This window comes from Eremomyces bilateralis (assembly GCF_010015585.1).
Source record: "Eremomyces bilateralis CBS 781.70 unplaced genomic scaffold P152scaffold_37, whole genome shotgun sequence".
Taxonomy (NCBI): domain Eukaryota; kingdom Fungi; phylum Ascomycota; class Dothideomycetes; order Eremomycetales; family Eremomycetaceae; genus Eremomyces; species Eremomyces bilateralis.
The window spans coordinates 54,431-67,964 of record NW_022985103.1 but is presented as its reverse complement, the minus strand read 5'-3'; the positions used below and the strand labels follow the sequence as shown (position 1 = coordinate 67,964).

Sequence of the window (13,534 nt, the reverse complement as noted above, 5' to 3'; positions counted from 1 at the left end):
AATAATATATGGTGGGTGAAGCCAGCAATCAAGGGGTTTCAAGTTTCAAAATTCAAAGGAATTGATGCTTCGTCGATCAGATTGCTTCTGTTGCTCTTGTCACTGAAATCTGGATGGGGCTAGCTCCACAGAGTGACAGGGATGTTGATCTTAGTGTGGCTGAGCCGTGACTGGTGTTTTCCCCGCTCTCAGCTCTCCAAGCTGTCCTCAGGCCACAACGACTAGAAAATGAGCTAGAATCATCAGCTTAATTCCTTTATTTTGCTTAATTCTGGCTCTGTGGCGCAATGGTAGCGCGTGCCCCTCCTATAGTAAGGGCAAGGTTCTGTAAGTCATAAAAATGCAAGAAATTGAGAAAGAATCATACTAACAACCATTAAAGGGGTTCGAGTCCCAGCTGGGTCTAATATCAAACTTGCCAGATCTTTTTTGTTTTTGGGTGGCATATTCCCAAGATTTACCTTCAGGAAGCAAAGTATATATAGCAGCTTTTTTTTATGATATTGATAGAACATGTTTTTGTCTTCGTGATCCCGAGTTTTGCGCTGAAGTGGGTAGAATTCGTCCTGGTGTTAGCGAGCTCAGGTGTTAGTTCCATGTTAGCCTTGTAGCCTTGACGCCTTTTCCCATCACCCCCCCATTCACAGCCATAGCACCAGAATGATCACGTGCATTCATCATCCCGATGGTTCATGCCTCCATCCTCCATCGGATGGCTTCACTATTCATCCAACCTTTCCTTTAACTTGGTACTATCCGATACGTACTGCCTCTGGAGGCTGTACTGTATTAGTTCCTGTGTTGATCAATATCAGGACCTCTCTCACCGTCCCTGATGTACTGTATCTTCAGTACGGTCCTGTTCCGATGGTACCATCCTTAACCTATTAACCCAACGGTACGGAGTACCTCTATATTCAAATCAATCAACCAAGCTACGCAGTACATTGTACCATCTGATGTCTCCTTGCTGTGCTGGTCCACATTCAGCACCATCAACACCCTATCTCTTGATCACCCAGCTACCCTATACGCTCGTCTTTCTGTTCTTTCCAGGCACCCTGACCCCAACAATGCCGCTGCCTTAACCATCGACCTATTTCACTCTTTGATTCTCATATATTAACCTTTGTATCATCCAGACGCCCACCTCTGACTTTCTGTCGTGCCACCCTATTGCCCTCGTGCCCAACTCTGCGGCCCTCACCTCATCGGAATACCTGGCACGCACAGCTGCGCCCATGGCTCTCTCTCAAAACAGGATCCTTCTGCACTCTTGATTGCGGGTTTGGCCCGAGGACCCTGAACCCTCCATGTCGTTCATCCCGTATTCCATCCAGCGGCGGGTCCTTCGCTATGCCCTATCTCATATCGATGTGCTCGACACCGACGCACTTGACCTGGACAGCTTGGACATCGCGTGGGGAAGGAAGAACGTCGTAGAGCTTCGCGATGTCGCGCTGCGCACACAGGTACGGGACCAAGACTCCATCGGAGAAAGATAAAACTGCTGATGCATTGTCTGGTAGAAATTGCTATCGATTCTCCATCTACCCCCGAATTTCGAGCTATCCAAAGCTACCGTACGTCTTCTCCGGGTGTCCATCCCAACTGATCTTCATGCGACACCCATCCGAGTCGAGGCGCGAGGTGTCGAGCTCAAAATCACCATTAAGCCGGCGGCACAAGCTGGAACAGGACAGCCTAGTCCATCTAAGTCGAGTGCTCACGGCGAAGAGGAAGGCCTTCCGACTGCTCAAGATTTGGCAAAGTCCTTCTTAGCTGAGGAACCGGCAGACGAGAAGAAAGAATTAGAAGCGGCCTTGGAGTCCCAGTCGATGCACCTTTCCGACTCGGAATCTGAAGACGATCTTGCTTTCGGCACTGGGACTGGCATCAGTCTCCCCATTTTCCTGACGAGCTGGTTAAAGGGCGTTGGCGACAGGTTAGAATTGACCGTCCGGGATATTGACTGCTTTCTTGATCCTGGTCCTCTATCAAACGAAAGTTTTCCCGCGATAAGCATCAAGGATGACTATGAAGCATGCCTTCGACTTCACATCGACGATATCGGGATCGAAGGGGTTACTACCGGGTCATCTCCAACTCCTCAAGTAAAAGAACCTGGTCCTCGGAGACGAGTGGTACTCCAAAATGTGATTGCCTCATTGATTGCGGACTCAAGGTTGTTCAATACGCAAACTACGTCCACCGTACCGTCTGTCGCATCCCCGTCAGCCAATCGTTCTGTTTCAGGGAGTGCGACCTCGGGATCTCTACCCGGTTCAGAAATTCGGCATAGAACGTCGTCTCCGCAAACTTCTCGATCCGCCGTCCGCAGTCCCACAGCTTCCATTTCAGGCCACTCTCCGACGATTCGGCAAAATCGTTCGGAAAGTCTAAGGGATTCGATTATTACCCAAGATGCCGACCGATTCGCCGATGCAGATGACGATGGTCATGATCCGGTTTCAACGCGGAATGTTAGCTCTATGCCTCTTCCCGGCGATAACGGCTCCCCCACGATCTTGGAGCGCGAGATTGACGACGTTGGCATAGCCTCCGTCGGAGACTCTTTTTGGGAAGACGATCCAGAACTGACACAGTCTGTATCATTCCATGATTGGCGAACCCGAAGGCAACTTCAAAGCCGCCGGTCTGCTTCTGATAGTGGGAGTTCTCAGTCCCTACCACTGCGGCTTGCCAATCTCGTGACTTCAGCAAATACTGATGCGCCTCTCTGGTCGTCAAGGTCTTTGGATCACGTAGCGGAAGGTCAAGGGATTCTACTCTCTCAGTCGGAACCACTCGCCGCTAAATCATCACTGCCATCTGACGAGGCATCCAGCCAGGGCTCTGGCATCCATTATCATGAACCGTCATTAACAAAAGTTCCATCGTCAGGCAATTCTTCAGGCTCCGACATGGGCGAACTTGCCGAGTCCCAATTGTTCACTCACGAGCAGGCCGAAAGTATGTATATGAGCGCAATGAGCCAAGCACCTCCCCAGGTTGACTCGAGACATGGAGTCCCTGGTGCGTGGGAGGCATCTCCGCCCGTATCTGACTCTGGACAACCCACTATTGCGGATGTCTCGGGGGCGGGACCATCTCAGCCTCCTACACAAGATTCGGATGAGCGAGACTGCGTGACGCCAAGACCTAGGAGCCCAACGTCGGACGGGGGCGCGAATACCACTACATCCTCCTTTTTTGCACCTCCAGTCCACGATGATGGCGTGGCCGAAAGCGTTCAACCGGTCGACGAGAATACGGAAGGTTTGCCAAAGACTGTCCGCGATTTTCTCAAAGTGGACGAGCTTCTTGTCTGGATTCCCTCCGAAGAAGAGGTCGATCCGCCTGTGGCCGGGCCTTCAGAAGATGCGCCGAAGCATCGACCCTCAGAAATGACGTTACCAAACACGGGCATCGAAGGATCGTTCTCCCAATATGCATCTGCCACCGCAGCACGGCGTCGACCCTCGATCAATGATCCTTGGCAGTCTACTGCGTCCATTCGAGCTGATAGCCGTTCGGAAGAATCGGGTACCGCCTTTGAAGCTAAAAATCCACTGGGGTTAGAGGCATCGACGATAACTTCCCACCTGGATACTCTTACAAGTCGTATCCTGTCCGTCCTCATCCTAAAGCTTCTCCGCCAGCTAGACACTGGATTGTCCACGTCGGATTCGTCGGATCCGTCGGATGCATCCCCAAGCCACACACCTGCACCTCTGAATTTCCAGGTCAAGGACTTTATCTTATCGTTTGTTGAAGAAATGTCAGAAAGTATCGACTGTGATCCTGACCCAGACAACTATCCTTCACCGAATCGACGAGCCATCCTCGTTGTGGATATGAAAAATATTGACATTTCTATTGACGACTTTCTGCACCCGTGTAAATGTCGCTTAGATATCGGACGTTTTGAGCTTGGGAATACAAGTTACAAGATACTTTCCTTTGATGACTCGGCAAGCTTGAGAACATCCACTAGGGTGCTGAAGGAAGTCCAAGCGAAAGCTATATCTGCATGGGTGCACAAAAAGGCGAATACCTTCGATATTGGAGTTTCCACGCTTCCAGTTATCTTCAATTTGGATATGCCTCTATTGGACGAAACATTGAGTGCATTTGGAGGGTTGAGCGGAGTCCTGGAATTGAGCAATTCGATCAGTTCGAACAGTCCTACTCCAATTATTACGCCGAAGAAACCCAAATCGCAGGGTGTTCATTTCGCTCCTTCAACTCCGACCGTGAGCCCGCCCACGAGCGATGCTGCAGCCAAAATAAAACTGAATGCCCGTATTGCGGGCTTTACCTTCACTCTCGCCGGCAGGTCTGCTTCCGTTGCGCTTCGAACGACCGCCATTAAGCTCGTGTTCCGGGAGACCGTTTTTGGCGCGCAGATAGATGCCGTTCGATTGACATGCGCAAATGACTTTTCAGGGCAGAACGGCCCCCCTGTTACGGTGGATATCGACAACTCGCGTCTCGAATTCCGTTTCGCACCGGAAGAATCAGACCTGACGAGGCTCGTGTCCCTGATTACCCCATCCAAGGACAAGTATGAGGATGATGACGACATATTGCTTGAGATCCTTTTGAGACAACGCAAAAGAGGCCCTGTTGTTCGCTTGACGTCCTCTGCTGTCCGCATCAACATCGTCAACCCTGAAGGCCTTGATCAGATGCGGTCGTTGAACGAAGAGATCACCAAACTTTCGACCGTCACCAAGTACCTCCCTGAAGATGATAGTCCCGGGCCGTTGATCCTCTGTCTTATCAAGGATATCGACCTCGAAATGCCCGTAAATGCTCGCTTTGGGAGTGCTCGGGTGAAGTGCAAAAACGCTCAGGTTGCACACGTCGTCTTCCCACCCCTTTCAGCCGTAGAGGTCGGCACTATTTCGGTTTTCCGAGGCGACGATGAAGAAATCATCAAACCGGTCCTACGTTTCCCGGCCTCCGAGGACTCTGCCATGATCATGGCGCGCATGGTTGGCGGCGAGATGGAGCCGACGGTTAAAATCAAACTGCACAACCTTTGCTGTGAATACAATGTCAGTACTGTCATGGCAATACTTGGTCTTGACGAAGAAGGAACAGTTGAAGAACTCACAACGGAACTCGCATTATCTATCGCCACAATCACGATGGACTCTGAGAATGTGTCGACCCGACAACCTAGCCCAGAGAAGCTCGAGCGAAAACCATTACAATTGGATATTTTGCTCCGAGATTGTGCGGTGGGGTTAAACCCGTATGATTCTACTGCAAAGGCACTGTTTCTTTGTACGAACACCAGGCTCCATGGCGCGCTGCCCATCGATCACCCTATCAAGGCCGTCCTGGATATCCGAAAGGCATCTTTGCTGCTGATTGACGACGTTGAGAGGTTAGATGAATTCGTAGAAAGACCCCCAAGACAACCGGCGATGACCTTTGGCGAAAGCAAGCATGCACGAGATCTACAAGATCAAGGCTATGTTTCCATTGGTGTCATCTCTGCTGCCCAGGCAGTAATCCAGGTCGATGAGGCCGCTGATGGAGCAAAGGCAGTTGAGGTGGACTTCAAAGATGAGCTGTTCGTAATGGAAACATGTGCCGACTCGACTCAAACTCTCATCGGTATGGCCAGCGGGTTGAAGCCGAAATCCCCACCAATAAGCGAAGAACAGAAGTATCGAACACAGGTGGTGCCCATGGAGGACATGATGGCTTCGTTTACTGGCGATGCATTTGTGGAGAAAGAAGAACTCGAAGAAGAATCGCGGTCTCCGGATGAGGTCGACCTAACTGCCGATGATTTCTTCGCCGACATGGAGTTTGTGGGCAGTTTCTACCATCCGAATTCTGATCACGCTTCAGATCGAGTTGATCAATATTCTCTTGGAGAACGCCGACCCCTGGGGCCAAGGACGAGTGGACGGAATATCAACAGAGTCGGTGCATTTCAAGGCACGATCCTGGCCGAATCTACACCCGAACGCATAGATTTCGAAGAGAATCACATTATTTCACATCCTCGGATTCGGCGCGGACGAGTGAAGTGGGACTCGATAAACAACAAGTTCCTCGATCCCGACGAATCCAATCGCAAATGTGCACCTCTCAAACTCCGCGTTCGAGACGTTCATTTCATTTGGAACCTTTTCGATGGCTACGACTGGCCCAAAACCCGGGATGTCATTGGAAAAGTTGTCCAGGATATTGAGTCTAAAGCGGAGGAACGCCGCCGGAAACGACGCATCTCCGCAGAGCCTGAGGATGAAGAGTCTGCCGTTGGGGATTTTCTCTTCAATTCTATTTGGATTGAAGTGCCCCCGAATCGCGAAGCCGCGGACCTCCGTCGTCATATCAACCGAAACATTGACGATGCAGCAAGCGAATCGGAAAGTTATGCTGTCTCAAATTCGACCACAAGGACTGCAACCAGACAGAATCCGGCTCCACGAAAACGCAGGAAGCTCAGATTGGAAAGAAGCCAACACCACAAGATCACTTTCGAATTAAAAGGAATATCGGTTGATCTAATAGTATTCCCTCCCGGTTCCGGCGAAACGCAGCAGTCCCTGGTTTTGCAGGTTCATGACCTGGAAATCTTCGATCATGTACCGTCATCAACATGGAAGAAGTTCTGCACTTATATGCACGACGCTGGCGAACGAGAAACCGGTAGGCCGATGATACAACTGCAAGTTTTGAACGTCCGCCCTGTACCCGAACTCGCCGCTTCAGAGCTAGTTATCAAGGTAAATGTATTGCCACTGCGTCTCCATGTGGACCAAGACGCGCTGGAGTTCATCACGCGATTCTTCGAGTTCAAGGACGACACAAAACCACACAAGGGATCAGCTACCCCCAGCGATGATTTGTTCATCCAGAGGATGGAGATCAATACTGTCCGACTCAGATTGGACTACAAACCGAAGAAGGTCGACTACACGGGCCTACGATCTGGTCACACCACCGAATTCATGAACTTCTTTATCCTTGACCAAGCCGATATTCTCCTTCGAAGAGTCATCCTCTATGGCGTTTCTGGACTCGATAGGCTCCACAACATGCTGAATGATATCTGGGTGCCCGATGTCAAGAGAAATCAACTCCCCAAGGTCTTGGCTGGACTGGCTCCGGTTCGACCCTTCGTCAATGTTGGCGGCGGTGTGCTTGACTTGGTTACCATCCCCCTGCGAGAATACAAGAAAGATGGTAGAATAGTCCGAAGCATTCAGAAAGGAGCCGCTTCATTTGCCCGAACCACCACGGGAGAATTGGCCCGGCTAGGAGCTAAAGTTGCTTTTGGAACGCACGACTTGCTCTCTGGCGCGGAAGGCTTGCTGTCACCTACCACTGTTGCAGGGCCATCCACGCCCCGTGGTGATTCGGACTGGGAAGTAGCGTCTTATCCACCAGGGAGCATTTCTCCTGCGACGGATGCTCAGCGGGCCGTCTCTCATTATTCAAACCAACCGATGGGCGTGTTCGCAGGATTACGAGGGGCTGCAAGGAGTTTGGAGCGAGACCTGTTGACGACCCGAGATGCCATTGTGGCGGTACCGGCGGAGGTGATCGAGAGTGAAAACCCCACTGGTGCAGTAGCAGCGATGGCGCGAAGAGCGCCAACAGTTATTCTACGACCCGTCATCGGAGCGTCCAAAGCAATTGGATTGACTCTGTTAGGGGCAAGCAATGCGCTGGATAAGGACAGTCAAAGGAAGATGGATGAGGTAAGGATCTTCCCCACGAATCGATCACGAATTATTGTGCCTAATCCTGTCTCAGAAATACAAGCGATATTGACCATAACGGTTCCAGACGCGGTGCGTTGCGAGACGATTGATGATTTGATATTGCATAGCGAGTGGATTTTGAGGCACACCTTCTAGCGCATAGCATGATCGGCATTTGGACACGGCGTCAGAGAATTGAAGACTACGAAATATACATGGCAACTCGGGTCGAAGAGGACCGGAAGTGAGGACACGTGTCCTAAGCAAAATTCCTTGTCTCAAGGGCATCTGCCTCCCACGCTGTGCTTTCAATCCCAGGCGACGAGGTAATACAGACCGCCGACGTGGGGATGAGCACGTTCGGATACCATGAATTAAGGCCTTCGCGGAACCTCTTCCCCGTTCCGGATCGGCGCTAAACATGGCGTTTAAATTGTCTAGTGCATGTCCTAATCCAGAAGCATCCACACTGTACTTCGGTCCAAAATTCCGTCCTCCAACCCAAGGATACGTTGGCAACGACCTTGACGGTTTGTCGAGTGCGCCCCAATCCCTTCAAGGTTCGAAAGAACTCATTAGGAGTAGGAATGCTTGGTTTCTCCGCCTTAGAAAACCAATCATGTTCTCGGTCCTTCCGATAGGAATACCAACAGAATCCTGGTGAAGAGAATGCGGGTTTTCTCGATTGAGAAGCTGTTCCAGACAGCTAGCTAGGATGCTGCACTGGCTTAGAACGGAGGAATGAGACCAGGCAAGTGAACTCGTAGACACATGTTATGTAGTGTCGTCAATCGAATTGCAACATAATAAGACTACTTGACAAGTGACACCCCCTTCGTTTAGCCCAAGGGATCCGCTCAAAGTCTCAAACCTGGTACTTAATCGCCCGAGACATATTACCTACGAGACTAACAAGATCGATTGGAAAACCCGTGAAGAGTCGTAGCAGTGCGGGATAAGTTAGTATACCCGCGGGGACATTCAATTTCAGAACACTGCGTTCCTGATGTCGGGTCGCTTTGGATGACACCTGAGCACGTCACGGCGCGATGGACAATCCTACTTGTGGGGTAACGCCCAAAGTGGGTTGTATCAGATGGAATATCGAGCTGTGATTATGAATAAGTAGTGCCGGCAAGTAGGTAGCATACAGCATACTGTAGGGGGCTTCCGCTAGACCAAAGTCTATGACCTGGACCCCTAAATAAAAGGGGAACTGTAGAGTATCCATCCTATATTTATGTTGGAGATTTATAATCCGCGTGCATAATTCCCGCCTTCTTTTCTCCTTCTCTTGGAGGTATCAGATTCCGGTTGTCGAAGGGTAACAAACCATTGTAGATGGATAAGACGTTTTATTCGTGGATAGTGGTTGGCATTCCAAAGCAGAGTTAGTAGGTAGTGACTAGTGAGCGAGCCTTTCAGCGGCTCGACCAGTTCCTCCCCTGAGAGACAGTTGGCATATTGGGAAAATTGACTGACTGCTGTAGCCCGTATGACTAGACTCGCGCACAGTCCCTCACAAACTGCGAAAAAATCGATGCTGTGGTGGCTGTGACCTAACTCTCTAGTCTGACAGCTTCAGTTGATAGGTCTCGGATGCCTCCATCCATCGATCATCCAGCTTCGGGAAGTTAACCTAGATTATGAATTATGATAATTCCATCTTCCATGAAATATTGCCCCATATATTCCCCCTTTTTCTGCCAGTTTGAAAACGTTGGTCGACCATCCCTTCTACAGCATACGTTTCCCCTCTTTCAAGTCAAGCGAAAGTCGAGACTAACAGCCATAGACGATTGACATTGTAAAGAACTAGCACCGAACAAGGAAATCGGACGATGAAAACATTTTCGGACATATTAGTCAGGCAGAGGTGGAGGAGTGGGAAAAACGCAGGTAATTGCCGGGCATGAGGAAGTCCCAGGCTCTGGAAAACGCGTCGACGTGTGAAGATAATTACCTTACATGTAAGTCGGTACTTAGCGAAGGCCCTTGCGTTCGTTCACCTTTCAACTTTCAACGTCCAAGTTCATCATTGTCATGAGTATTTGTATTCTACATGTACTTTGTCAATAAGAGTGCGTATTGTGTCTTCGTTTGGCTCCTTCGTTTGGCTTGTCCTTCGTTACCCCTTTTGACTCGGGATGGTTCAGTAGCTCCATCAGATTTTCTCCGGAAGCACAATTCGTATGCATGAAACTGCTGTGCCTCATCCGTTCCCAACGCCATGGGATTGAAAGCCCGCAAAGATACCGGAATTTCAATTGATCGCCTTCACAGCAAAATAACGATAAGCAAGTCAACAAGCCAAAGCATTCTGTATGGCGTATGTAATCAGAGGCGCGTGCAAACGCAGTAGCTCGATGGTCCTGGGACAACCTCTACCCTATATCAAGTGTAATGGCCCTAGAAGAGTCGCCGTCAGTCATGAAGCTTTGTTAGAGTAACATACGTCTTTCTTTTTTAATTCTTTTTCACAACCTCTACACTCTCCTGCCTATTTTCACGACTGCTGTCGGTTCTACAGTGGGCGAAAGTTGAACAGACAGCATTAATTCCAGCCAATTCCTGTCCGAAGAAGGCACTCAAAGATCATTCTGGGACTTTGTGATCCCACCCCCTGTCACATGTCGCAGGGCTGCAGATTTTGCACACTGGAACTTGCCTTTGTTGTTGAACGGATCTCCCTGGCCACTCAACAAGGTGGGACAAATACTATTATCAGGGACGGACATGATCGGGGTCATGCAAGGTACCTGACTGCAGTACAATTGTACGAATTCCTCTGGGGAACAACCGCGCGGTTCCGGGGACGCCAGATCTGGTCTACGGATGCCCGCCTCCGATGGTGTCCATCAGTGGCACCGCGAGGGGATCTGACATGGCCAAACCTCCGAACAATCTTGGTAGGATCAATGAGCCCTCCTATTCCTAGGCACCGCCGAAACGTCTTGGCCGTTTCTTCTAGGTCCGTAAGGTTCTATGATCTAGGAGTTCTCGAGTACAGGTCCACGGCTATGTTACCAGTACTCTACGAAGCGACGGACACCCTTCACTGAAGAGCCACTGTCAGATATAGCAATTGGCCATGCCTTGGGGGGAGCAGCTACACTATGTGATATTTTCGCACCTTAGGGACCTTTCCAAGATCGATACGTTGCTTAACTAGAAGCTATGCACGAAGATGCCGAATTCGGAACATTCTTACATATATACACTCTCACGCTCCGGAGCAGATATTTCATCTTCCTATCTACGGCTGTGGCGTCGGCCAATGCTTCAGGAGGGAGTGGAATGGCGTTCATGTCCATCAATCGTCGAGATCGTGCCTCCAATTTCACACCGGTTCGATCTTATGCAGCCCTGTAGATGTCGGTATGCACAAGACCTCGTGGAAGGCGACACAGCGGCCCGTCGCATCCTTTCGCCGGATCCTGGTTCGCACGTTTTTTCCAGAGAGCTTGATTATGCCAGAAGGATCATTTACCTTTCACGTGCTATGAAGTCGACCTTTGGACTCTTGTGCGAGTCTTTGGTTTCGACTTGATATGTCACAGTCGCGCAAAGTCCCGAACCACCCCTAGCTCCTTCCAATCCCACCCCGGGCTTGCGAAATAGAAATCAAGTGATGCAGAAGAAGCCCAATGTGTCGAACATCCCACCACTCCCACGTCTACGGATATGCACCTTTTTAACACCATGCGACATGCCAAATACCAGTAACCAAACCTTGTTACGGGGAAGCGCTCCCGAATGCAAGAGCAGCGGTCCCTAGCAGTATTTAAACCTTCATTGCAGCTAATAAAATCTCGTTTCTTGAAATGGGGAAAAATTGCCTGGAAATTTGGACAGCAGAAATCGGGGGGGGGGGGCGCGGTGGGGGTTACGGTGACTCGAAGGAATTGAACCTTCCCTACGGACTGCTGTCTGAATTCTAAACGAAAGAGGGAGAACCAGGGAGGATTCGGATGCTTTGCGTCGAGCGACCATACGTGCCGGCCCGTCGCGATTCCGATCATGTCGCGTCTGGTCTAGTAAGTGTACGACATCCTCATGGCGAGTAATGGCGTCAAAGGTGTGGGGCGCCAGAGACAAGCAACCGACAACCATATTGGACAAATGACTGTTTGGTGGATTGTTACTCTACTCCTTACTCACGAAGTATTAGTTAATAACCTGTATACATTGTCTGAAGGACTCAGCCCCAATCTGAGCATCAGAATGATAACATCAGGAAGGAGAATCCACAAGTTCAAGGTGAGTCCAACCGATCCCTACTGTGTATTCTCTAGGGCGCTTCGAGGGAAATTGCATAACCCAAGGGAATGGTGCACTTAAGCACTCGATAGCAGAACGGGATGGTCAAAAGCAGCTATCGCCGCCCGCCTCTGCACAATGATCCAGCCATGACAGATTGTCCGCACTCGAGAAGCCGATTGAATGACGCCCCGACGGTTCTCCCCGATTGATTTCGGCCGTCGACTACAGAGTACCTCCGAAGACGCCACTCCAATGCACTCGTCCGGACTTATCACGCGTCGTCCAGCTTAACGTTTCCTGTTTCATGAACACCTGCAGCGGACTAATAACTGATGCCCTCGATGGCAAAATCGCCTCCAGAACGGGCCTGCCGAGAATAATGAGATCGTCTTTTCGCGACGACGGTTAAGAAAAGGTAGCCGGTCTATTGGCCGAGGTGATCGTTGCAACATGCAAACTGCAAGCTTTGCACCGACATGGGCTGCCGTGTCGCCCGTGTGAGCATGAAAGCGGAAGCGAACAGTCGCAGAGCCGAAACCGCTTCATTCGCATTCCCGGGAAACTGGATAGTTTGATTGTATTGTTGCAGCGATACCTTACCTCCGTAAGCGGAACACCGATTCGGACTCGGTGGCCTCCCCCGATGTCAGAAGTTGGCGTGTGGTGTAGTGTGCGACGCTCCGAACTTCCTAACTTCCTTGCTTCCTGAGACCTTGACATTTGACAGGGTCCACTGTCCAGCCCCAGGCCGCCATCTGTGGTTCCGTTTATCCAGAGTCCAGCCTGTCGCAGGCTCGCAGCCCACTTGGCCACGATCGCAAGACGGCACGAGTGACCGGCGTTGCGCTGCTGTGCGGTCGCAACTTGAGTGGGAAGCGCCTGTTGTGGAGAGACTTCGACCATACGAAACGGCCGGAGAGGGTGCAGCGTACGCACGGCGGCTGCGTCCGCGCAGGGTGGAGGCATGATGATTTATTGCTCCCAAGTCTAATGGTCCCGCAATCCCGATTCCTCCAATCGACCTCCTCCAGAGTCTAGGCGACGTAGACCAGATCCTATCCAGAACTTCAGAAGTATTTCCACTAACTATTATTCGATGGTGGACTCTGGACTCAGGGTGGAGGGCGTGCATAGCGGACGTGGCGTCAGACGGGGATGTTTTCTTGCTCATGCTTGCCGCGATGCTTCCTTGTCTGTGTTTGGACTTTGGACCGCATTCGATGGTGCCAAGCGACAAGGTCCGGCACATCCCTCTTCTCCTCTCAGCGTTTCTCACCTCACTCCCACTGCGGGGCCTATTGATTTCGGTTTGGTTCATCCTGGATCCGCTACGGCACTCTCAATAACACGAGGAATTTGAACGGCTTTCGGGATGGCGATCAAGAGCACACCACCTATCTTGACCCACCGTTCAAGGAAAAGGACATGGGGGCAATTGATGCAAGCCGCCAGGCGGCCAGTTGCCCTGACGCTTCCTGGCCCTGCACCTTGTCCGGGAATGCCGCTGGTTGCTAGTCACCAAATGCGACAGACTG

General features: G+C 50.8%; 2 protein-coding genes and 1 pseudogene across 3 annotated transcripts; 2 read left to right on the top strand and 1 right to left on the bottom strand.

The window, feature by feature from the left end:
• Window positions 1-273: 273 nt before the first annotated feature.
• P152DRAFT_t60 lies at window positions 274-405 on the top strand (annotated as a pseudogene). The gene has a single exon. The product of its transcript is annotated as a tRNA-OTHER (tRNA).
• A 697-nt stretch (window positions 406-1,102) lies between these two features.
• Window positions 1,103-7,982, top strand: P152DRAFT_223598 (uncharacterized protein). The gene is made up of 3 exons (XM_033674510.1): window positions 1,103-1,472; window positions 1,530-7,733; window positions 7,789-7,982. The coding sequence occupies exons 1-3, from the start codon at window positions 1,314-1,316 to the stop codon at window positions 7,804-7,806; spliced, it is 6,381 nt and encodes a 2,126-aa protein (XP_033529980.1). The 5' UTR covers window positions 1,103-1,313; the 3' UTR covers window positions 7,807-7,982.
• Window positions 7,983-12,645: 4,663 nt separating this feature from the next.
• P152DRAFT_452926 (uncharacterized protein) lies at window positions 12,646-13,317 on the bottom strand (the record flags this gene model as incomplete). Its single annotated transcript, XM_033678324.1, has 1 exon — window positions 12,646-13,317. One exon carries the CDS (start codon window positions 13,315-13,317, stop codon window positions 12,646-12,648), a length of 672 nt encoding a protein of 223 aa, XP_033529979.1.
• Window positions 13,318-13,534: the final 217 nt, after the last annotated feature.

Coding starts and splice junctions, on each gene's coding strand:
- P152DRAFT_223598 (XM_033674510.1), top strand. CDS start 1,314: ATGTCGTTCATCCCGTATTCCATCCAGCGGCGGGTCCTTCGCTATGCC. Junction 1,473..1,529: donor ATGTCGCGCTGCGCACACAG/GTACGGGACCAA, acceptor ATTGTCTGGTAG/AAATTGCTATCGATTCTCCA.